This window comes from Oreochromis niloticus, linkage group LG2 (assembly GCF_001858045.2).
Source record: "Oreochromis niloticus isolate F11D_XX linkage group LG2, O_niloticus_UMD_NMBU, whole genome shotgun sequence".
NCBI classification, from domain to species: domain Eukaryota; kingdom Metazoa; phylum Chordata; class Actinopteri; order Cichliformes; family Cichlidae; genus Oreochromis; species Oreochromis niloticus.
Genome location: NC_031966.2, coordinates 28,184,519 through 28,210,525, shown reverse-complemented (window position 1 = coordinate 28,210,525; position 26,007 = coordinate 28,184,519). Strand labels below are relative to the sequence as shown.

The window sequence follows — 26,007 nt, the reverse complement described above, 5'->3', positions numbered from 1 at the left end:
GTCTCTCTTCTCCTACAGTCCGCGTGTCTGCTCTGCTTTGTGTGCATCTCTTTTATTGTGACACATACTGAGTGGAGCAGAGAGTACACTGGGTACATCCACAAATATGATGCAAAATGCTGCTGACACCCTGCTTGCTGATTAGCTCTTATCAGTCTAAAAGAGATTAGCCAAAACATTTAAGCTATAGATTCTGTTTACCTGTTGTCCTTCTTTTATGGCTAATCCTTCCCCATCGCTATAGCTTCTTCTTTACATGAGGAACAACGCTGCAGGTACTGCTCTAACATAACCCAGCTTAGCAGTATTCTAAACAAAGAAAGAAAAACCTAACGGTTTCCATAAGCAACCAAACCTGTGGTTTCCTTTTAACCAAACAATGTGATCTGTTTACAGATGTGCAAGTATCCATGGGAAATATTTCAAAAAACTGTGCTAAATATCTCATCTGGTGAGTTACATCTATTCTAATTTGGTTTCCTTGTAACCCTCTGAGGTCCAGGTCATCACATGTGCTAATCCACTGCAATAGTTACACCCCTTTGCACTCGCCCTACAGTAAAATAACAAATGTTTCACAGGTTAGAGTTAAATGGCATATATATATATTTCTCCTCTGTAATATTCTTGATATTTATAATTGAGCAATTTGTATATATTAGTACTATTTCTTAAATGTGTAAACTTCGTAATATATTGTATTATTTAATTAGTTTAGTCTGTTACAGTTACTGTCTTGGAGCAACTGTAACCCACACGATTTCCTTAGGGATTATGAAAGTATTCTGTTTCAGATTCTGATGATTAATCCTAATCCTACCCTGCACTTTGGGAGACCTGCACCAACCGGTGCTTTGCAATATCAAAAATAAATACCTGAATCCTAAATATCTAGTGACATGTTCTATAATATGTACACACGCTAAATGTGATTCAGAATAGTTTTGCTTTTGTATGGATTATTTTATAGTTTAACAGTACCACCATCACACAAAATCTCTAACAGCATAGACATTGCTGTATAGTTTGAAACCTACACTTTGGACACACGTTCTCTTAAATCAGTGATGTGATTTGGATGCACTGGTGTGTCCGTTGACTCCAGAGGGTTAAAACACCATTTTAAAATATTTCTAAATCATACTATGACTGTAACATATGTATGTTGGCATATTAAACTGCACATACAAAATGTGCAGCTTTAAACAGTTCTCAAAATCAACATTAGCAGTAATTTAGCGATGTAGGCTTATGATTTACAGCTAGACCAACAGTTATAAGTAACAGAAAGGATATCTACAATGGTCAAGGTAAATAGCTCAAGCTGTACCACGGCTGATGGACTGTTGCTGTTCCATTTTACACTTTACAAGTTAAAAATTCTGCATTTTGAATGGTTCCTAATCAGGGGCGATTCTAGGATCAGAGCTTTGGGGGTGCTGAGCACCCAGAGAGCTGCTCAGCCAGGCAAGATAAACTTTACTCGTCACAATGATTCTTCTTCCCTGTCTCTGTCAGTCCCTGCATCCTTAAATGTCTCCAGTTGTCCCAAGTTCTCTCTGACTCTCTCCTGGGTGCATTTAAACCCCTGTTCCTCCCTGTCCTCATCGTCTGTTGTCTTCGTCTCCGTTATTAGTCATCACAATTTTACCATCTCTGTGCAAGTCTGCAAATTTCTTTCTTAAATCATATGATTCTCAAATTCAACAAGTCTCTCTGTGCCTGGGTCCTCGTCTCAAAACATGACATCACTGTTTTGTACACTTTAACACCATTTAATCCCACATTTGAGAAAGAAAAGCAAAACACTTTTTTTGAAAAGTCTGTAACAAAACCATCAAATCTGATAAAGGTTATTTAAATGCTGCAAAAGAAGAATGGATTGGAATTAAAAAAAAAAAAATACATATCCTAACCTTAATTACTGGGGGAGAATAATGAATGATGCTCATAGTGAGTAAGAAGTAAACTGAGTGCATTTGGACAGAGATTCACTTTTAATGTGTATGTATAATATAATACAGATACATAAAAAACACTCCCAAAACAGAATAAATTATTACAAATAAAAATCTTTACTGCAGATACTAATTTGACTAATTTAATAATACTAATTTTGTGTTGTAAGATTTATGAGTTTCATGCTTTCATAGTGATACTTGGGAGAGCTTGACATTTTTATCAGGTGGTACACACTGTAAAAAGTTTTAGAAACACTGATAAGTGTATGTGTGCTTTTGGAAAACATTTAAAGCTGCAGTACAGAATCTTTGAAACAAGCTTAAAACATTTTTAGAATATAAACAGAGCATCTGCTTCTCTTTACAGCTCCTCACTCCACCAGGGCTGTTTGGCACTTTCTGATACTGTACTGCGGCAGTCATACAGACAACTGGACGGTCCAAAAGTTGGCCTCTTACTGGCTGAGGTTTTAGTAGAGTTGTGGCTGAACCACATAAAAATATATCATTAATTTTAATCTCCCCAATCAATGATAATGTTATGTTGGAATGTTGTTAAAGAGGGTCAAAAATGTTTCAACCCAGTTTGTTTTGCAGCTTCTGTATAGCAGCTTTAATATAGGGAGGACACAACTTCCAGACTGTGTGAGTAAAATCAGGTTTTTTCTCTTCGTCAGTTTAACAGTTTCTGTTTTGCCTGTCACTGTTCCGTCTGTTTTCTTACCTGGTTCTTCCTGACCTTGTACTTTCTCCTCACGTCCCCCTCTTTCCTCTCTCCCTCTTTGGACTGACAATCATACACAAATAGATTGTATTCAATTAGATGAAAAATTACATTGATATGAAAAAATACTATTACGATCACTAACAAAAAGTCCTCTCTCAGTCTACTTTCAACCAAAAGGCAGATAACCAAACCACATGTACATCTAATAAAAGATATAAATATTGAAACACTGATCCAACATTATCCTTTATTGATGGATCATTTGATTTTACACTTTTACCTGAATGTGGCTCCTTTTTTTGAAAAAACTTCCTTATATCCCTTATGAACCTGGCTGTCTCTCTGTACACACACACACACACACACACACACAACAGGAGTTTTAAGGTTAATGGGCATTCAGTCAGTTAGCTAGTTAGTATCCATTTCAAACAGGACAGTGGTAACAACAGTAGGCTACGGACAATTTTAAGTTTTAGATTTTAAATAGGGTGTATACATTTCAGTGGGAGCAACAGGACGGTCAAATGTCGCTGATTTTACTACAGAGCAGGACGGGTTGTAGGGTAGCAAACATAGTCGGGAAACATGTTTCCCACACTGCAGGTTACCTGGGTGTAAGGTTTTTCAGCTAAAAAGAAACATGTTATGACTCCTACCTAACTATATAAAGAATAACTGAAGGTTAAATGCAGCTAATATGTCCTGTTTTAAGCCAGGGACTTCCACCTCTGCTCCGCTGCGTCTGCTGCTGCTCTGGCAGCAACGGAGCTAGAGCCAGAGTAGGGGAGAGCCGAGCTGGAACAAACCATTTTGGGAGGGGGGGGTGTTATCTATACTTTTGTTGTTAAAATGTTATGTCTCAACCAAGTACTGTATGGTTTTTATATTTTTATATTTTTAGCAGTGTGTCACACAGACAGCAAATATTGTCCAAAAAAAGTAAGAAATCTTTGGGGGTGCTTTGATTCATTTTGGGGGTGCAGACTATGTTTGCTGAAGCACCCCCAAAAATGGGCTAAAATCGCCCCTGTTCCTAATTATTAGCAATTACATGTTTTCTTTAGAGTTCTCAACTGTAACAGTCTGATGCAAGTCTGGCAAAAACTGCATGTAGGTCAAGCTTCCGCTAATAATAAAAATAATGGTATCACTTTATAATAATGTAACACTATTAAGCATTAGTAAGGTCCTTTATTTATCATTAATCCTCCTTAGTAAGTCATAAATACATCTACATTTATTCATCTATATACATCATGTACAGCTATCAGTTCTGTACATCACTGCTGGTAATAATCATATCAATCACTTACACAGGCTGGTCTTGGTCTTTGATATTTGATTTACTGCTTTAATATGGCTAACCATGTTAGATCATTTTAAAATAGAGCGTCTTTGTAAAATAATAATTGTGCTTAAACTAAGTGGACTGATTGAAAAGACTGCGTCATAACTCATGTTACTCAGAAGCGTCCGTAATAGAATCCAGAATCTGGGATGAATGGCTGAAGTGATCCCCCCGCTGTGCCTGTCACTTTGTGATTTAATATGAAGGGCAAAAGCTTGAAGACATTTTTCTTTCTGTTATGTTCAAGGACAGCATGGTCTACCCACCCCGCTTTATGCTACATGATCCATCATAACTCATGACTCTATTTTGTCAATTTCACATACGTATGTGATTCTGTCCCGTTTGAGTCACGTGGGCTTTCTGAGCAGCGCTCAGTCTCAGCTCGATATCAGCGGTCTGGTAAGCTAGAGCTAAGTCACAGCGTAAAATACTGAGATAAGTCTAGTGTAAATGTCAATAACTGTTGTTGTTTTGTTTTTTGGGGGGTTGGGGTTTTTTTTTTTTAACCGATTTTCTTGCCTTGTTTTTAGTAGATCTCTCAGAGCTCTGTGCAACTGCACCAAGTGGAGCAAGGCATAAACTCAAATTCATCTGCTGACATGAAACATTACATCCTTTACAGCTGTTCACTTACTTGCCTATTTTCTTCCCTCTTCAGTTTAACGTGCGCATGAGAAGTGCTAAAGAAACAAATCGTTTGTGGGCGATTATTTCTGCGGCAGCAGTACTCTGTCGCAAACACGGCTGACACAAAATGGATGAGCAATGAGGCATTATATGGCACAGCTCTTGCGTGACAGGATGGTTTTTTGGCCCGCTGGATGAAGCCGCACGTAACGTCGCTCTCTGCACAGAGGAATTTCTACAGCGCTTGCACATCATTGCCTTTTACAGCGGGGGAGTCTCACTGTGGGCCTGCTGCTACAATGGCAATTCTCCTAATGCATTTGTCCATCGGGTTTAGCGCTGCCTGCCTTATCATGCATATGATGTGTTCCTACATGTCCCGATGGGCTGTGGGTCACAGTAGTACCAGGAGGTTTTAGGTGTCGTACATCCAAAGAGGCCAATGAGAGCAAGAAATTGGGAAGATGACAATGATTTGATGTGACTTTATTTGTATCATAGTCTACACAGGGGATTGGATTTAACTTAATTTAACTCAGTTATTTCTGGTTGAGAAAATGTTCCCATGCTCACTATTGACAGCAGGTCTAGTGGACCATTGTGGCGAAAATATACGTAGCTCTTCATACTTAATATATAATTAAATTACCAAAATGTAATACATTTTTACAGTAGAAGATTACAACTTGATTGACATTTATGTCAATCATAAATGTCGTGTTTGGGAAGTACCCTATATGGTAAAAACTATTGAGCCACACCTTTTAATGACTGAATTCAATGACACTAGTGTATTGCTTTTTTGGGATTGACCTTAGTTCCAGTGAAAGGAAATCTTAATCCTTCGAGCTCTGTGGGAACAGTTTGGGAAATGCCCTTTTCTTTCCAATCATGTGTAAGGTGACCAGATTCTAACAAACTAAATGTGGGACAAACACAGCTTTTGTCTTGGAACTTTTCCAACCGTAATACAAAAAGAATAAAAGGAACCTTCTTATGGTCTTTTGCAGTCTTTATATACTCCTTTATTTTCTGTTATTTAAGAGCTATTTTCATGTCTCTGGTAGTCAGTTCAGTATTGATGCATCTATAGACTGGAATACCTTTTTCAGCTACATCTGACAGTTTTACCAACTTTTAGCCAGTTATAACACCGACATACTGTGTCACTGTTTGCTCCCATGCAAAACTGAAACCAAAAAAGAGAATAGAGAAATAAAAACTGATTTCTCAGGTTCTTTTGCCACTTCACTTTTTTTTGGTAATTTTCATCATATTCAAAGCTTGTGACTTTTTGGTACCTTGTAGCTTTCACTGATGGGAATTAGACAGGCTAACCTTCATTTGAGCCATCCCTTCAGATGCACTGGGTAAAAACTGAGACTTTAGACAAGCGCATCATCTGCAGACTCCATGTTTATGCATATGGTTGAGGATTGGACACCAGAAAAGGTCCTGCAGGTGTAATGTGTAGGTGGCCCAATACCTTTGTCCATACATAGCAGATTTATATAGAGCTGAGTCTGGGTGAAACTATTCTGAAAGTCTTTGTTTACATTTTCCTTTGTTTTAAAAGAGCCGGATCATTTCCTTTAAATGTTATCTGTTATTTTTTTAAGTGGTTCCAAGTAGGGCTGTTCGATATAAGGATATATATCGGACGACGATATAAAAACGTCTATCGTTTCATTTTACGCTATCGTTTGTTTCGTGGTGTCGCAAAATAAACTGTTTACGGCAATATTTTTTCATCGTTCTGATGGTCACTGTAGTGGCTATATTAATTTCTTAAAGTTCTCTCTTTCTCTTATATTTAATATAACCACACTACGGATGGAAAAGCGCTTGTTTTTATGCGTTGTCGTTAGCAACAACGATGGTAACAGCATCGCGTGTCCGCTTGTTTATGTTCTACATAAACCTTTCACAATAAAGCTCAAGATCCTGTTGAGACTTTTCAAAATAAACTGAATCACGTGAAAGAGCAGATTATTTACGGATGAGAAGTAAAAAAGAGCCGCCAGGTGCAAAAAAATAAACCTTAGACTAAAATGTTAGAACAGGCTTTGCCCCGCAGCACGCCGTGTAATAAATACTCACAAAGAAAACGGCGGCCGTTACAACTTATGACTAAAAATGTATAGTTTCATGCATCGGTAAAACACTCAACTCCAGCTGCATGACGCGCAGCTGGAAACACTTCCCGCAAGACGAGCTGCCCGAGATTCACAGAATTTACAGAAAATGTTACATTTTTGTGATTTATATCGTTATCGCGACGATAGAATTCTTATATCGGGATATGAGATTTTGGTCATATCGCACAGCCCTAGTTCCAAGCCAGAAAAAATAAGCTACTATATTTAATAAAACACTCTATCATTTATTTTTATTGTAAAATATTCAGTTATAAAGTAACCAACATTCCACTGTTTGGTACATCATGTGAAGTAATAAGTGAAATAAATTCCTAATGCTTGCTGACATGACTGTGTTCCAACAACAATCCTAAACCACATCAGGAGCTGCACAAACAGGAAAGCTGTTTCATCCTTACGTGTCGTTAAGGAGACTCTGTAGCTTGGTCTAAACAACAGGTGTGGAATGTAGGGGGCCTCATGTTTGGCACTGACTGTCGGTGAGACATGAAGTCCAAATAGCCTGGGGAGTCCAGACACAGGGGGCCATGAGAAATACTTCCAGAAGGTCGGAGGTCAAGATTCACTTGAAGGGCAACCTTCAAATGAACTTCCAATTAAAGACGCCTACAGACCAAATCTACAGGCTCGTATTCCACTGAGAACACGAGTTTTGTCAGGCTTCTATTTTAGAGCTGGTTGTTTTATTAAAATTCGTAATCCCACCATGACGGGGTGAACATGTGCATCTAGTGACTGTACTGACTCCATCTTGTGTGGTTTATGGTCTATTCCCAAAGCTTACTGCTATAAACCATCTAATTAATTTCCAGTTTTTCATGTGCTTCCAGGGAAAATATAAGTCCAGCATGTTTAGATGAAGGAATTTTGATGTGGATTATTGACTGATGACCTGTTTATCAGAAGAGGTCACTGTTTATTTTATAGTTGGTCCTAACTGTGATGATTAGCATGAGATGTGCTGCCGTTCCACCAATAAGGGATGTATCATCTCAACTTCTCAGAATGTATCATAATAAAAAGCATGAAGGTATAAAATTACAATGGAAAGAATAGAGAAAAAAAATAAAATGCTTTTATTCTATTCTTTTTTAATCAGTTGCCTCATGACCCTTCAGATTTATCTTCTCACCCTTTGGAGTGGGCTCAGACTGTGGGTAAAAAATCCACCCATCCATCCATCTGTCCATCCATCCATTCATCCATCCATCCATCCATCCATCTATCCATCCATCCATCCATCCATCCATCCATCTATCCATCCATCATCCATCCATCCATCCATCCATCCATCCATCCATCCACAACTCTGGGTCACCACAGCCGAACCTTTTCTCAGCCGTGATAGAGCAGACATGTCATCAGTTTTTCACATTTAAAATAAAAAACCTAAATAATGAAAAGCTGGAAGTTTAAAAATAATAGAATAAATATTTGAATGACATGTGATTAAAACACCGGAGCGGCCCCTTTTCCAGAGCAATAGAACCCTTTAAATATATTTTGTTGATAGTTTAACTCTCTGAAGGTATACTGCTAAGTTATAAAGTACTAAAATGCTTTCATTCAAACCCCTACATCAACGTGTCCAAATACTGATACCGCATTTTTAATTTAATGATTCTATTTTATTTATACAGTGCAAATTTACAACAGCAACTGCTTTAAACTGGCACTATCCTAAAATATTACAGAGAAAACTCCAGTAATGAGATAATCTCATATGAGCAGACACTTGGCAACAGTGGGAAGGAAGAACTCCTTTTTAACAGGAAGAAACCTCTGGCAACACCAAGCTAAGGGAGGGGCAGCCTTCTACCTAAATGGTTGGGAATTGAGGGGAAGTGGAAGAGGAACCAAGAAAATATAGAGAGACAAGGACAAAACACGCATTATTGAAGTGAAAAGTGAAGAAATTTAAACATAAAAAACATAAACTCTGATTGCAGAAAATGTGGAGTCTCTTGAAAATAAGCAACAGACTGAATCCATTTCGCTGAAAAAGGAAGAAAGGAAGAAAAGAAAAGCAGAATGTTTGGCAACAGTTTGTTATTTGAGAGGTGAAATTACGTTTCGGGCTGAATGACATGAAAAACTGTCTGAATGAGCTGCTGAAAAAATATTAAGTGGCTGATTTGTACTAGTCTTTTAGGTGAAGATAAAAACCGGTTGTATGGTTAGACACACAGAAACACGCATATACACACAAAAAAGGCACAGGAGGTGAATGAACTACACTGACAGGTTTATTGCACGGTTCAACGTTGGGGATGATGGCTGTTGATTGACAGCTTTTAAAATGAGAACGAAACCGAGCCACCTGATCCATGTGAGTCATCGCTACAATCACCAGAATCATAATTAAGCTCATCACATAAGATACTGAAGGAATAAAGGTGAATTGGTGATATATAAGCTATATATAAGCAAGCGATGTATAAACTACACAGGACATTAACAGAGAGACAGCAGGAGATCATCATCCCACACAGGTGAGCAGTAATATTCATGCCACACAGGGAAAAGGGGCCACACCTCAGTGCCATCTCATGAAACTGCTAATTCCTTCTCCCTCCTTCCCCCACATATAAAGGTCAAGGCTTACCCGTTCACCACACGAGAAATACACTTGGTTTCACAAGTTTACACACAAGAACGCACGATCGATTCAGGGACTGCTCTCCTGTGCTTCCTCTCTGTCTCCCAAAGGGCAAAATCTAACAAAACAAAAGAGGCAGAAAACAGTTTTTTTTTTAAATTGTTCATGTTGGTTCATCTGCAAGAAGATTTTAAATTAATATGAATCACCATGACTATCGGCTGCATCTTCACACTCACTAACGTCTTTAGTGAGTTTTTTTTTCTTTTCTTTTTCCTCCCCTCGGATACTTGAGAGTGAAATTGCCACTGAAAGCGAAATGATTATTTAGAACATGGGTCCCTAGATTCTTCTTAGAGGTTCTCTCTCGTCTCTTTTGAGTCTTTTCAAACTGAATGTGTTTTTCGGGAGCCTGCTGAGCGTGAAACTGGTAACAACAAAAGCCAACTGGAGCAGAAAGTGCCACTCCCTGAGACTCAGAGAGGAACGCTTTGACCAGAAACGTAGGTAATGCACCAATACTAAATCCACACAAATTGCTCAGAATGGACTAAATGGCTTTCTGTTACATCAGCAATTAAACAGGAGATAACAGTGTAGCAGTGTTATTCAGGAGTGTGTGCACAAACACATGCTGAACATGTGAACTGTGCATGTACAGCTGCTGAGGACACTGAGGCTATGTTATGTCATGTTATTTTTTTCATTTAAGAATGAAGTAATGATAGTTGACGTATCAAAATCCACCCACTTCTATTTTCAGAGAATATTTTTGGGAATGGAAGGGCAGTGAAATGCTGTTTATATGACTGTATTTATCTATCTTCCTGCTAGGAAAACATCTATTTTTCAAACTAATCCAATTGCAAAACCCATTATAATTAGGAATTTTAAGATTTCACATAACAGCTTGCAGAACCACTTTTATCAGCAATAACTTGAAGGAATCATTTTCAAGTCTCTACATTATTGTGGAGGAATTTTGGCCCACTCTTCTATACAGCATTTTGTCAGCTCATAAAAGTTTGTCGGCATATGCACAGCTCTCTTAAGATGATGCCACAGCATTATAGTTGGGTCTGGACTTTGAGTGGACCATTGCAACACCTTGATTCTGGTTTGCTCAGATGCAACTTTGCAAACCTAAAACTTGGCAGCATAGCACGGAGAAGAGGCTTTTTTCTGGGGAAAAAAAGTCATACTTGTACTGTGATGAACTTGAATCTTTTAAGGTACTTTTCCCAAACAGAAAGTGGTGAATATTCTACTTTTACCAACATCTGGGCTGCAAATTACCCTCATGACTCTACAGCAGACAACAGTCTGATGCTTTATGTCGCTGAAAGATAAAGCCAGCCTTTATATCCTCAGATTACTCGGGCTAATAAATTCTGTCATCGCGAGACCATCTGGCGTCTAATCTCGTCATGTGACCAGTCTCGTGACCATCCCGGAAGAAGCGATTTCAGCGCTGTCAACACAACGCTGACAGAGAATAAACGCGAGAATATTCGCGCACAAGTGCTCCCCAGTTTCATCGTTGTGTCGCTTCATTTACAGTACAGCAATGGACGGATCTATGAAAGCATCTCTGGACGCCTCCGCCCCACCGCCGCAGTATTTCAGAGGGTGAGAAAATAGTATAACGAACCAGCTAAGCTAACGGCTAGCTTATATACCTAGTGACCTGAAAACCCGAGCTCTGCAGTGCCGTTCATTGCCTGGGTATATCATAAAGACGTTTCTTTTATGTGGCACAATCCGGGAACATAGATGTAATTTTCACCAGGGTACATATCCACATCAGTAGTCAGCGTGTCAGACCCCCCCCCCCCCCCCGTGTGGTTTGATCCCGGCTGACTCATGAACTTGTGCTCCTTTGCAGAAATGAAAGCTCCCTGGTTTCAGCCCTCAAGACCCTGCTGTTCTTCACCATCCTCATGGTCACGGTGCCCATTGGACTGTATTTCGCATCAAAGGCGTACATCTTTGAAGGTGAACTGTGTTTGGCTCCCAGTTCCTAGTACGATGGCCTCGGGTGATTGTGGACTGACCTCCACTCGGTTTCTGCTCTCAAATTTTCTTGGGGTTTTTGACTTTATTTGATCTATTGATCAGTGGTCATCTGCTGACAGGTTAATAGAGCAGTCAGTTTATCTTTAAGATCTAATAGTAAGAATCTTTTAGCATAGTATTTGTCATTCCATACCCAGATTTCCATTTCATATGATATAATAAAGATAATCCAGATGAGAATGTGCATTTATTGTGGATCTAGTGATTTATGTGAACTCTTTCCCCCATAACTATCACATTTGACGACTTCCCCAGTACCCACAATGACGAGTATACTGGTTAACATCGCCCACAATAATTGAATACAACCAGAGATGCTGTAGGTTTATACGGCAAGACATAACAAGCCACTGCAGCTTTTATTTTCCTGCGTTTCATTCTGTGCCAGAGAAAGTTGTGTTTAGCACCTCAATATAAACCTGACTTCGTGATGCAGCTGCTGGTCGTCGCCATTAACGCTCTGCTTCTGTTTCATAGGTTCGATGAAGATGTCAAGCTCTGACAGTTATTTCTACGCAGCCATTGTTGCGGTGCTCGCTGTGCATGTGGTTCTGGCTTTGTTTGTTTATGTGGCCTGGAACGAAGGCGCGCCTAAAGGCAAGGGCAAACATGATTAAGGCATATCCTTATCAGCTTAGAAGACCAGAGGAGACAGACCGACCGACGTGGGGAGGGATCCAAGCCCACCCCCCTCCCAAGTCATGGGCATTGTAAGACCATCTACAGTGAGCTGCAATAGAGCTCCGAGGTTAAAGCCTGAAACTACTCTGTGTTCCCCGGCAATGGCGGGGGGGATTGGAGCTTGCTGAGTGTGCTTGCTCACCAGCCTCAGCGGGCCCGCCTTCTTGACTTTCTTTTTTTCTCTGAAAATATTTCTTTTGTCAACAGAGGACAGCCGTGGTTTTTAAGAGGCTTTGTCATAAGCTGCCATTTGGCTAAGTGCTCTAAGTCCCTTCTCAGCAAAGAGTTTGTCTTGTAGGAAAGCATCTTGGGTTTTGACTGATGTGTGCAGGTGTGCATGCACACACACTTTGCCTAATGTTTAATGCATATGAAAGATTTGCTTCCAAAATGCTTCATTTAGCTCGAAGTCATGTTATTTTAATCACATTTTAGTTGTTGTACATTTGAGGATGTCCCTCAGCGTCATTATAAACCCATAATGTGCTTAACTCTCACGCAAACGATATCATCGAGTCATCTGTTAACCCTTTTAAATAGAGTGTTTAAATTTGGTTTTCTTTCAGTTGATGTGCGTTTGTGTGCCGTAGTCTGGCAGCATTAGGAAACTTTGGTGTTGCAGTCAGTTCCTAATTCACACTGTATTTAAATTTCTGTGTTCTGTGTCGATGATGTAGCCAGTGACGGTGGTCGTCATGCAGATGTGAGTGCCGACTTGTTCAAATAAACTGGAAACTGTACATTTTTGTTGTTTTTAGTGGTATTTTCTTAAAATATAAAGATGCAAGGAAACTATTTATTCTTGGTTAAAAGAATAAATCCGATTCTCTACAAAATCATCTTTTATTTTTAATAAAGTGCGCAGTTTTGTTTTCAGGTTTCTAGTGTGCGTCCTGTGTTTTTTACATGGTCTAATACCGGAACAACAAACTGACTACTGTAAATGTGATATTAAAAATCACATTTAAAGTATTATCTTTTGCAATCCTCTGATTAAATCTTGGATGAACTGTTTGTTTTTTGTTGTTGTATTTTTATGAATAAGGCCTGCGCGTGATGAGCGAGCCGTATCACACAAGAGGTCATGACTTCCCCTACTATTTGTTGCGTAAGCCACAACTAACCAAAAAATGTGTGCGCAGAGATCAAACATCCTTGTAAACGAACTTACTTTTAATAGTCCACGCCAGAAGCACATTTACACATTGTCACAACAGTTCCAATCCTAACATTCAGTACGGAAAACTGTCGAAACTGATTATTTAATTCATAAAAATATCGTAATAAAAAACATTTGCAAACCTCATTAACATGACCCAGATTTTCCCCAGGCCTGATAAAGACTGTAGTGAAAAGCATTAGAATTGGGTTGCCAAAATAAAACAAGCTTTGTCTCACATGTCTGGGAGATACCTTATTGACCTCTGCAGGGAGTCTGAATTGTCACATGGTGGCAGTAAATGGTCAGCCAGTTCCCACAGACAGCACAGTAAAAGAAGCAGGGATAAGACCTGACAGCTGCCTGGCCGTAACAACGTTTTCTGCCTCGGAAACCATGTCAGCAGCTGATTTCTCTTCGTTTTCCCCTTCACACTACGAGAGCCTCTTCTCACCAGCACTGCTTTGTGTGTGTGTAGCTCCCACGCTGTACTCCAAACTCAGAGCTGTGCAGCCTGCCTGCAGTGAGTTTAACAGGCTGGTGTTGGTGATGAGGTGACAGGCCTGCGAGCAATCAGACTGATTCAGTCAGCAAACATCAGATCCCCCCCCTCCTTCCTTTGGCTGATATTTCATACGCTTACCCTTGCAACAACAGAAAGATGGGGCAAGGGCAGGCTTTGCTGTTGGCTCTTTGTCATTTAGCACACATTAGCAGGTTGAATGCATAGTGTCAGTGACATGAAGAGCAGGGCAGAGAGAGCTGAGCGGCTACCTAAACGAAGGGTTACAAGCCATACACGTCAGCACTCCTTGATGATTTTCTTTTGTATACTCTGTCCTGTAACAGAGTTCAGACAACTCATGTATAGCATAAATGTTCTCAGTGCACTTTACATTGGCTCATACTGCATATGGTAGAACATACACTCACCAGCCACTTCATTAGGCATGCCTGTTCAGCTGCTCGTTAACACAAATGTTAGCCAAACATAGGTTCAAACCGAGCATCAGGATGGGGAAAGAAAGCGATTTAGCTCATTTGAACCTTGCAGTTGTTGGCATCAGATGGGCTGATCTGAATATTTTCCAAGTAACCATCTCTAGGGTTTACAGACAACAGTCTGAAGAGAGAGAGAAAAGAGAAAATGCCCAGTGAGCGGCAGCTCTGTTGTGGCTGGAGGTCAGAGGAGAAGGGCCCCATTGCAGAGCGCCTTTGTGATGTGGTGGAGCGGGAGATTCACATCATGGACGCGCAGCCGACAAATATGCAGCAGCTTGTCTGATGCTGTTGTGTCAATATGGACCACAATCTCTGAGGGCTGTTTCCAGCACCTTGTTGAATCTCTGTCACAAAGAATTAAGGCAGCTCTGAAGGCAAAAGGGGGAGTTCAACCCAATACCAGGAACATGTACCTAATGAAGTGGCTGCTGAGTGTGTCAGATGCCTCCCTCACTTAGATTTCCCTGCCCAGCAGATGGTGTGCCCAACAGATGCAAAGCTCAAACAAGCAGCTGTGTTGGTGTTTAAGTGAAAGTAAAGAAAGAGGGCAGTAGAGTACCACGCTACAGCTGGTGGAAAATAAAGTCCACCACACTGAAACCTCAGGGAGCAAACAGAGTAAGACAGGAGAATAACTCATCTGGACACTTGAGATCATATCCACCATTAAACACAATGAAGGAGGCACTTTATTGTGTTAGTCTGCGTTGTTATTTCCCATGAAATTCAGCTCAGATGCTTTTGAGAAGACGCAGGATATGTTTCAACACTTTAGAAGGTTTTATTTTACAGTTTCATCTGTGTAGGTGTTTAAAACTTAGAATTCAAGACAATTTAATTCTCAGTGCATAGAGCTAAAGGCGGACATATTAGATTTACCAGAAACAACCGATATGTCACATAGATTTCTACATCTATCCTACCTTCAAATCACTGACTAAAGTTTCATCATCAGGGGCTTTTAGATTAGGTGCTAATGACCAGATGCTCGTCAAGGAGTGAAAAACCTATCCTGTTTAGGCTCTGGTGTCCTCTCTGATGTGACACGTGTTGTGTCATCAGGGTAAAATCCACAGACCTGCCTAAAGTCCTTCAGAACGAGTTTCTATTATTTATCATTATCATTATTATTTTAGATGCCTTTAAGGTTGGAAAGAAACCAGAAAGATCCTAAAATCTTCAAATAAAATATTGCATAGTAAGGAAAATAATTTTCAAGCTTAGGTTTCCAAACAACTATGATTTTTCCACTAAAAATACACTCCAAAAAGACTCCATGAAGCCATAAAATTCATGTAGGTAACTCTTGCAAGCTGTAGTGTCATAGTGCATGTAGCTACAATCAGAAATAGATGACCAGAATATGAAGTCTTTCAGGAAAACAAAAAAAGAGCCACTTTTACAGCTAACATAGAGGTATAATAACTATTATGTTCTCTAACTGTAACAGTATGCTTGACAAAGGCCAAAGTTGTCTTTTCAGTAGCGGAACTGCAAACCAGCTGTGAAAAATGGCGGTAAAAATGTGATTCAGGGTGACTTTGCTGACTCAGGGACAGGACATCTAGCACTTACTGATTCACCTGTGTACATTCTGCATCACATTAAAGAGTGCTTGAATATAATGCAAAGCCATTTGTCCATGAGCCACAACTTAACAGGAAGTGGACCTTTAGAAAGGATAATAATGCTAAGTGCACAAGGAAATCTATCAGTGGATGTCTCTGGAATCTGGAACTGAGTCAAAAACAAGATGTGAATCCTGCTGTGGTGTTTGGGGGATTTGAAAATGGACAAACCTTTAAGTGAAATAAGTCATCCATCCATCCAGCCAGCCAGCCATCCATCCAGCCAGCCAGCCAGCCAGCAGTTGAGCTGGAGCCTATCCCAGCTGTCATGTATAGCAGTTCTTTTCAATTTACAATCACAGCACACCTCTGTATACTTTTAGTCATTAATTTCTTTTGTTATATTAAACAGAGATCATGTGAAACAAAGAAAGTATTAATAACACACATATAATGACAGACATAAGTGCTTTGATTCCTTTTTAATCAGTAGCATAATATTTTGGGCCATCACCCCAATTAAAATAACCATATTTTTTGTTGTCCTTGGTGGTCATGCTACATTTATCAAAACCTCCCGGGATATTAGAAATAACGCAGTTTTGTCCAAGAAATGTGTTTCATGGATGCTTTTATTTTTGTGAAGCAGGAAACAGATTAAAGCGCCACTCTTAGGTTATTTATGCTTTATGTAACAGACTGAACTTTCATGGCTGTAGATAATTTATCAGAATGTGCTGAATATGTCCAAAAATGTGCTACACTGGACATCTCACAGTCCAACAATCTGATGGTGAAAGTGAAGCCCCGCAGAAGGATTTCATTTCAAAGTGCACTCGTTTCTCTCCATCTGTCATTTTTTTCTTCTTCTTTTTTTTTATTGCTTCTCTCTCAAATATGGTCACATTTTTATTTCAATATCACCTCCATTTTTTATCTTCATTTCCACAGATGGGTGGAATATTTTTTAAAGACTGACTTATTGATTGATGAAGCTGACTCTTTAGTCTGTTGTGCTATTATGTGTTTTCACAAATAACACACGAGGGATGTGAAGCATATTGTGCTTGGCACCACAACAGACACAAGTATAGTCTAGTATGTCCAGTCTTTGCTCATTGCAGATAGAAACTGAGAAACTGTAGCCCTCTGATATATATATAATATACATATAATATGGCAGCACGGTGGCACGGTGGTTAGCACTGTTGCCGCACAGCAAGAAGGTCCTGAGTTCAATTCCAACATCAGTTGGATCATCAGGGGTCTTTCTGTGTGGAGTTTGCATGTTCTCCCCGTGTTTGCGTGGGTTCCCTCCGGGTACTCCGGCTTCCTCCCACTGTCCAAAGACATGCAGCTTGTGGGGATAGGTTAATTGGATAATCCAAATTGCCACTAGGTGTGAATGGTTGTCTGTCCCTGTGTGTTGGCCCTGCGACAGACTGGCGACCTGTCCAGGGTGTACCCCGCCTCTCGCCCTATGACAGCTGGGATAGGCTCCAGCGCCCCCTGCGACCCTGAAAAGGATAAGCGAATGGATGGATGGATGGACATATAATATATAATATAACTGCAGGTTATGTAGAGGAAAATAATATGTCATGACATCATCATTAATTTGCAAATTCTGAACACATTTTAATGATCACTGTGATTTTTTTATTTCCACAAAAGTTATCTGACACAACAAATCACACCTTTCAACTTTTCTTTTATTTTGAAAAGATTTTTAAAATTTTTTATGGACACCTAAAATGTAAATGTGCACTTTGGGTTGACTTTTCTTTAAATGCGCTGTAGGCTATAAATAAAACAGACGTGACAGTCAAGACAAAAAGGGTTCAGACATTTTTTATAACACAGTAAAGATCCTATCATGCTCGTATGGATCTCATACCGATATAAGTATTGGTATCAGTACTACTGATATTTAGATGAATCTAGAAAACACTACAATGACACCCGGATGGATAAGCTGAAGAAAATGGATGGATGAACTCCTTGAGGCATCAAGCACTGAGTCACAAGGGTGCTTCCTCATGATGTACATGCTATGAGTTTCAAGGTTTCCATGCCAGCGATGTGTGCCTTCTTGGCACAGACGAGTATAAGATGTGCATGCGAAGGACACGCAGACAGCAAAGACTTTCCACGTGTTTATTCTCGCTTCAACATGTCCGTTTTAAACACGTTGAAATGATGAGTCAAACAACACGTGGCATATCCTAATTTCAGAGACCCCGTGTTCGTTAAGAGTGTGATCGTTTTCAGAGAAGCCTTCAGAGCTGCGCTGCATTTCAGCTTCTGCGTGTGCCAATATTACAGCTGGTTTTCATGTATTATCACCAGGGTTATGACATATCAATAGTTGCAGTGTGATAAATCACAAAAGGAAGTGCAAATTTAAGACAATTTATTTCAAGCAGGTTTGCAAACAAGGTTGTCATGAAGTGCTTCAAAGCAAACAAACGCCACAAATCCAGACATGAACAAGAATAAACCAATCGACATGCTTTTCATTACCTACTTTCTGGCTGCCCCAATTAAAAAAAAAGTAAAGAGACAGTACAAATGTGGGAACTCCTGAGACCCGTGCAATATCTGTTTTTGAGGCGCACTCTGGAATTAGTAACAGCAGTTCAAGCCTCCAATAAATTGTCAGGTATTGCACAACTCCTTACTTCAAGTCTAAGCAAGTGAACTATGCTAGATGATGACCTCAAAACATTTAAAGGGAGTTAAATTTAACTTTTCTCCCTATCTGATTTCCACGAATGAGGCCAGGTCAGTGCTGAGCAAGTTCTAGCCCTGAATTCTAGATTTTTCACACGTTGAGAAAAATAAAGACGAGCTCACTGTAAACCTGAGCAGACTCTCTCTGAATGGTGGAAAGATTCATACCAGTCAACACAACTTAGAAAACACAGATACAAAAACTAGTCTGTTGCCGCAGCGACAGACTAGTATCTAACATTTAATGCTACAGTCTGAAGTGAGATCCAGCTTTTTTTCTCCACATATAAAGAAGCAGAATTTCCTTTATTGTGAAAGTTTATCAGAAATGTTGTTGCTGTTTTTTTGTGGTTCCATTTCAGGCTTCTCTCTGTGCCCTGTAAATACTACTCCCCTCTAAGCTGGAATGAGTCAAAGCAGTGCCATCTTGAAGAGGGGAGTCAGTTTGGCATGTATGAACACTTCCAAGCAACATATGATCCCCTCGCACATTTTAAGACCCCTCAGAGAAACATAAACCTCCTCATATCTTCAGATCGTCTATTCTAGTCTTGTTGTTGCTGTGTTTGGCACTGTGGCCAGGCCTGGCCTGCGTAGGTGACCCAGGGGCAGATCCTGCTCCCTTCTTTCCTTTCAGGTCACATTCCTCTGGCTTGCTGCTGCTGCTCCTCTCCACCGCCAAGTTGTCCTTGTTCTGTTTGTAGGCTGCCTTGCTGTGGTAGGGGTGGAAGGACGAGTCTGTGGCCGCGGTGTAGCAGGGCACCGGCGGGTAAGCGGGCTGGACTTGGCGGTGCTCGTGGAAGTAGTCATCGTAACTTGGGGCAAACGGCACTGCAGTCTCGCCGGGCTCCTTGGAGATACTCTCATGGGACTGGTTGCGCCTCCTGAAGGTGATGCCCTGGCGGCACTTGGTAAAACCCAGATGGTACATCTCTATGAGGTTGAGGAACAGAGACACAGAGGCCACTCCAAGCATGAAGATGATGAAGATGGTTTTCTCTGTGGGGCGCGATATGTAGCAGTTAACCACATTGGGGCAGGGGGGTCTGTCACATGTGTACATGGGTTTGAGCTCAAAGCCGTACAAAAAGTACTGGGCCACGATGAAGCCCACCTCAAACAGCATCTTGAAGATCACATTGAAGACATATGTGCGCAAGAGCTCCCCCTGCAGGCGCACTCGTCCCTTATTGTCTCTTATCAGAGCCTTCTTGTGCTTCACATCCACAATGAGAGTCTGTTTGTCTGATTGATGACTGTGCTCCTTTTCTCTCTCCTTTTCTTTCTCCTTCTGCTTTTCCTCCATCCGGACAAGATGAAGAATGTGCCCCAGGTATATAAGAGTCGGTGTGGATACAAAGATTATCTGCAGCACCCAGAACCGGACGTGAGATATGGGGAAAGTGATATCGTAGCATACGTTCTCGCAACCGGGCTGCTTGGTGTCGCAGGTGAAGCCCGACTGCTCGTCGCCCCACACCTTCTCTGTCGCAGCACTCAGGATCAGGATACGGAAGATGAACAGGACAGTGAGCCACACCTTCCCCACGACGGTGGAGTGCTCCTGGGCTTTTTCCAGGAGCTTTCCCAGCAGGTTCCAATCCCCCATGGCTGTGAGAGGTCAGATCTAGGACTACAGAGGATTTGAAAACAGAAATCAGTCATTTCATCTATAGACTGTTGTACACAGCAGCAAAGATGAAATGACTACAGTAAAACTAATCTTGAGTTTACGCCTCATCCTTCCTGATGACTAAAAATTCTCCTACCAAGTCCAGCAGAGACCAGAACAACCAAGTCTTTCAGGAGCCAAGCTGCTAACTGAGTGTCCAAATGGGCAACCGCTACTGAGCAGGTAGTGGTCTTATCCGCGTGGATGCAAACAGGATTATATTTACTTTGGGACGGTATATATTTGGCAAGTGTGGACAGGAGGAAGGCAGGTTTCAGACATGATTCTGCGGCTCCTGGCCTTCATGACCCACGCCATGGCAACACGAGCCACACGAAGTGAAATCAAACACCGGGCAGATGTGGTGGGAGTGCGAATTAGAAACAGTTGAGTAATGTTGGAGCTGTCAGCTCCTGTGACACATTAGGTTTTAAATAGATTCTGCTTCTGATGAATGGACTATACAGTAGTAAGAGTGGAAGTAGAAGGTATGCTGCTCTGGAGGATGAATTCAAGTGTTGAAATGTGGCAGGTGGGTTGACGCTGAGGGAGCCAGCACCAACATTCGCAGATTGGACAGTAATTTAAATATGGGACCCCCACCCCACAGTGTGTGATCCCACATTAAAATGGAAAATAATGCCATTATTCGGGGAAAAAGAAGTGAAACAACTTCAACTTGTGTGCTCACATAAGGCAGCTGTAAACCTGCACTTACAGCTTTTGGCCACAGCATGCACCATTTAAGGTGCCAGTTAAACCAGTTAACTTAGGTTTAGGACTATAATTTAAACTCCTGAAGAAACAAATATTTCAGTCCGTAAAGCATAAAGTTCACAAAAAAAATCACAGAAAACTCACATTTACTGGAGAAAGTCACAGTGTCAGCTCATACATCCTCCGTGGCAAAGCTTCCCACGTCTGGCAGGGTCCATGAGGCCTCACTGCTTTGCTGACTGGCCTTCAATGCAACGGTGATCTTAGGACCCCCAACAATGCCCTTGAATGGACAGGAAAAGCAGACTCTAGCGAGCCACAAACTCAGTTCCACGCCGACGAGCTCAGTGACTCAGTCTTCCGTCTTCAAATACAACTCGCGCAGAAATCAGAATCCAAGCCCAGGGGTCTTTAGCCAGCCACAGCACACATATCCACACACACTCAACCAAAGAACCAACCAACCAACCTGCCCTCCCTTGACCCTCCCTCCCCCTTTGGTTAAATTTGGCACGGTGTGCACTGTCCAGTGTAAACTATTAAACAAACCCCTGCTTGCATGCTACGGCGAGTGACAGGGCAGCTGGCCAATGATCTTGTCTGTTAAGTCTGTCTGGCCACAAGTGTTCCCGAGATCTAAATATATCACAAGGGTCTCTTTTCCTATCATGGGGGTGGAGATGGGATGGTGGTGGTGCAGGAATGATTTTGAGATGAACAACTACTGGCATCCTGAAGTTCCAAATCACAGTGACAGGAAGGGGTAAATTCATTTATTTATTTAAAAAAAGCTGAGTTTCAATGAGTTAAAATCCTAGCTACTAAACACAACAACTCACTTCAGACATATTTCATTATTTCATCAGGTACTCAAAGAAACAAGACACTGCATGTTTGCTAAATAATCTCATATTATCTGCCAGTTTATTTCTTCATAATCCACAATGTACACGGTTTCAACCCATTGTATAGTTTATCTGGATTGATTACCTGGATGTAAACTGCTACACGTGCATTTAGAAAGGGTTTTTTGTATGTTACACGCACACATGGCAAAAGATTTGTATAAACAGCTATTTTACATTTTATTTACATTTACAGGACAAGTGAGATGTTCACTAATATATCATGATGGTTAATACTAGGGTCTGTTAAACAGTACGTCAATTGCAAACATTTATTTAAACCAACTGGAAGAAAATTTTACGAAGATGAAAAGTAAGGAAAGGTATTCTAACTCAAGGATATATCTGCAGTAATGAGACTGGACAAATTCTAAGCTGAGGTACCTCTGCAGACAAGCGGAAAGGAATAACACAGACATCTTTAACTTTAGGGCATTAGAAGCTGAAAATGGATGAAGGTTTACCGACAAGTCAAAGTGAACACACATGTAGAAGCCACAATATTAAAACCACTGATGGTTGAACATCCTTACAAAACAGTGTTCTCCATAGAAACTTCTTTGCATATGTGAGAGTGCTACCATCTGAACACAACAGATCAAGGTAGTAAACTGGCCTCCAAACTCCCCAGATACACAACTTCACACAGTCCATGCAAAGTTCCATGCTTCGATGCATTTGAGCTCTTTTGATAGCATGATATTAGGTAGCTGGTTTCAACACTGTGGCTTACAGGCACCGGTGATGACATGGCAGTCATGTTTGGACAGTATTTCATTGTTTGTTTGTTTTTATTGAAAATTTATTTTCTAGCACCAACTGTAGCAACAAGCGGCTACACAAAGTTTAGAATAAATCAGTGACCATCCAATAAAATCTAACCACTATACTGTTAACAGCTGTTAAAGTCATTTTACCCATTTATATGTGCTTTTCTATACATGCACTAGCTTTGAATGGTTTCATTTTTTGAATTTCTCATCCAGCATTTCAACTGCTTCAATAACCCCTGATTTTTAAAGGACCAAACCGATGTTTCAGAGCATTGCGGCTGACTTTTACTGTTGCGTGTTTTCGTTTGTTTAGTTTGGAATTGTGGCGTGCACAATTTCCTTAAATTTCAGTATCAAAAGATCTGCTATGGTGTGGATTTATGTACAGATTACAACCCTTTTCCAAACAGCAATCTGTATATTGCAGACTTTTTGCACCATTTATAACTGGTATGTTTTAAATTGCTCATATTCTACAACAATCAGTACACCTATTTTGATTCTTCTAAGAATACTGAGCAGCAACAACAATACAGCTGTTACAAAAACAAGGCATCATACTCATGGTCAGCCCAAGCTTGTCAATACCTTGACAAACTGCTATTTATACTAAAAAATAATATAAAGGAAGCCTTCAGAAGCATTGTGGAAACCAGAAAAAAGAAAAACAAAGGTTGTACTGTAACAATAGCCACCTTGGATTTGCAGTAAATGAGCTAAAATGTTCTTAAGCACCAGTTTGGTCTTTAAACTTTCACTACAGACTAAATAGTTTAGGCGAGAACAGCAGCCAACATTTGTGAGTAAAAATGAACAGATAAAAACAAGAATCTAAGATCTACTGACTAAATTATGTGTAAATAAATAGTCAAAGAGCTGAAATTGACCTAATAGACAGTATATATGTGACTTTAATGCATGAGATAGTACATGGTCAGGTGAGGTTACTGCTTATTAGTTCAAGAGAGTCTCAGAAAGCAGAACACCTCTCACCCCTCTCGGCTGGGCTCTTTTTGGTCACAGTGAACTTAGACTTGAGGGAATGATCTGCTATCAGCTGATTGATTTCATTTTGCTTGTAAGTGGACAATCTTTGGCTTATCCACGGTAATTTTGACTCGTCTTCAGGGCTGCGGAAGGACCGTTTGCAGGCCCTGCCTATGAGGTACACCACCTCTGCCAGGTTGAGCAGCACACACACCGCAGACACTGCCAGCATGAACACAGTGAATATGGTCTTTTCTGTCGGTCTGGAGACAAAGCAGTCCACCGTATTGGGGCAAGGGAAGGAGTCACATTTCACCAAACGCACCATCTTAAAATCAGGATAGATCACGTAAAAGATGTAGAGAAAAGCCACTTCGAAGATGATTCTAAAGATGATACTGATCATGTATGTCCACCACAGGGCGCCTGTGATCTGAAACTTCTGGTTCTTGATATTTTCCAGCTCTTTGGGACTACTGCGGCCTGCCCTCTTCAGGATCTTCTTGTCGATGTGCCTTCGGTGGGCTACGTGCATGGCCACTAAGAGTGCAGGGGTGGAGACCAGGATGAGCTGGAGCGCCCACAGGCGGATGTGCGAAATTGGGAAGAACTGGTCGTAGCAGACGCTATTGCAGCCGGGCTGCTGGGTGTTGCAGGTGAAGCCGGACTTTTCATCGCCCCAGACGCTCTCCGCAGCAACCACCAGGACCAGGATGCGGAAGATGAAGATGACAGACAGCCAGACGCGTCCGATGCCAGTAGAGTGCCTGTTTACGCCGCTGATCACGGCATAAAAGGACCCCCAGTTCATTTTCGACTCCAGGTCTGGGGAAAAAAGGGATTAATATAAGTTTTTACAGGTGTAGGCAGTTACATGTGTGGGATGCTTTGCATCTAAAAATCCCCAAAAATGCGAATTACTAGGAACATTTACTCCCCCTTTTTTATCACTGGCATGAAGTCACAATGGCTTGCCAGTTAAATAAGGTCTTTAGACTATAACTGCAAATAAAACTTAGCATTTCAGAAAAAATCTAACCGGTGTAACATGAGTAGTTAGAGGTTTACCAGGCTCAGCCGGCGGTGCAAGCGGCGTAAGCAGCACCGGGTCCAAAGATGACCATCTTGAGGTATGACCTGAGCATCAAGCTGGATTTGGCAGTCAGGAACAACAGACAAGAATTGCCAAGTAGCCTGCCGGCTGTATAAAAACAGGGGCGATGGCCTACCACCATGCACCGTCAGAAGACGCAACAGGTTGAAACCAATTGCAAAACATTTGCAGAACCACGTGATACGCTCGTCCTGTATTAATACTCTACTCCCAGGCTGGCTTACAGCCCAGCTGCAGACAGACTGACAGACTGCCAGGAAATTTCTCCAAGGAACCAGCAAGACATGCATCTCATTGAAGCTTTCCTTTTTTTCCCTTGAGAGATCTCTATTGTTTGAGAATAGCTATGTTCTTTGAGATTTGCCTTAAACACATCTTAAAATATTCAGTAAAACATTGCTACCATAAAGGGAATGATGATGAGACCGTAAGCATGCCAAGTATTTGCCAAGTCAAGTCACTGGGGCATGTCAGTCATCACTCACACCAAATCCAACCTCTTTTTCCAACCTCTCACTGAATGTTAGTATAGAACAATTAGAAAGGAGAGAACATGGATTTTTACCTTCAGCTGCTGGTGGTACACAAAAATGTGTACGAAATGGGAAGAAATAAATTCAAATTTTGTGTTTTTTAGCGAGCCAAAAGGCTGGACTGAGAACACCATGCGTTCGGAAAATGCTAATCATTCCTCCGCCACTAGCCACTGCCCTGCACCGTAGCGGTCATATGCTCTTATATAAACTATTTACATACAATGGCTCCCTTTATGGGGCTGCAACAAGACTCTTTCAGAATTCAGATCAAACGCCTCGATTTCCGCCTACCCCGGGGCAAAAGAAAGAATCTGTGTGGACACAAAAGGCCTCAGCCTGCCACATTATTTATTGTGCTTGGATGGACAGGGAAGTGAAGGACGCTCTTGACCCGAGTCACTGCCGCTGCGACATTAACAGGTTTACGAATTCATCCAGATTATATATGAACTAGGCAACTATTGCACAGTCTAATGGAGTGGCTAAATTTGAATGTTACAGCACTTTAAAAGATTGATGACTTGATTAAATTGTCATTTGCACTTTAAAAATAAAATACAGCCTTAATTTTTGATGTTATATAGACTTTTTAATTCCGACTATACTGGCACAAGAATATATTAATCCAGAATATATTAATGCAGGTTAGTTCAGTTA

General features: G+C 40.9%; 3 protein-coding genes and 1 long non-coding RNA gene across 6 annotated transcripts; 1 reads left to right on the top strand and 3 right to left on the bottom strand.

Moving 5' to 3' along the window:
• Window positions 1-10,836: 10,836 nt before the first annotated feature.
• On the top strand, window positions 10,837-12,924 carry vma21 (vacuolar ATPase assembly factor VMA21). The gene is made up of 3 exons (XM_003445936.5): window positions 10,837-11,056; window positions 11,313-11,422; window positions 11,981-12,924. Exons 1-3 carry the CDS (start codon window positions 10,995-10,997, stop codon window positions 12,118-12,120), a joined length of 312 nt encoding a protein of 103 aa, XP_003445984.1. The 5' UTR covers window positions 10,837-10,994; the 3' UTR covers window positions 12,121-12,924.
• LOC102079966 (uncharacterized) lies at window positions 12,299-14,656 on the bottom strand. Its single transcript, XR_269050.4, has 3 exons — window positions 14,277-14,656; window positions 13,987-14,183; window positions 12,299-13,906 (listed from the first exon to the last, which is right to left on the bottom strand). It is a non-coding gene; the product is annotated as an uncharacterized LOC102079966 (long non-coding RNA).
• Window positions 14,657-18,311: 3,655 nt separating this feature from the next.
• LOC100694863 (gap junction alpha-3 protein) lies at window positions 18,312-21,565 on the bottom strand. 2 transcript variants are annotated; one of them, XM_005467911.3, is made up of 2 exons: window positions 21,180-21,565; window positions 18,312-20,279 (listed from the first exon to the last, which is right to left on the bottom strand). In XM_005467911.3, exon 2 carries the CDS (start codon window positions 20,253-20,255, stop codon window positions 19,170-19,172), a length of 1,086 nt encoding a protein of 361 aa, XP_005467968.1. In that variant the 5' UTR covers window positions 20,256-20,279; window positions 21,180-21,565; the 3' UTR covers window positions 18,312-19,169. The 2 variants fall into 2 exon arrangements, with proteins under 2 accessions (XP_005467968.1, XP_005467969.1); XM_005467912.2 differs by lacking the exon at window positions 21,180-21,565 and adding an exon at window positions 20,416-20,948.
• A 363-nt stretch (window positions 21,566-21,928) lies between these two features.
• gjb1b (gap junction protein beta 1b) lies at window positions 21,929-25,654 on the bottom strand. 2 transcript variants are annotated; one of them, XM_005467910.4, is made up of 2 exons: window positions 25,380-25,654; window positions 21,929-24,525 (listed from the first exon to the last, which is right to left on the bottom strand). In XM_005467910.4, exon 2 carries the CDS (start codon window positions 24,509-24,511, stop codon window positions 23,684-23,686), a length of 828 nt encoding a protein of 275 aa, XP_005467967.1. In that variant the 5' UTR covers window positions 24,512-24,525; window positions 25,380-25,654; the 3' UTR covers window positions 21,929-23,683. The 2 variants fall into 2 exon arrangements, with proteins under 2 accessions (XP_005467967.1, XP_005467966.1); XM_005467909.2 differs by lacking the exon at window positions 25,380-25,654 and adding an exon at window positions 24,769-25,373.
• Window positions 25,655-26,007: the final 353 nt, after the last annotated feature.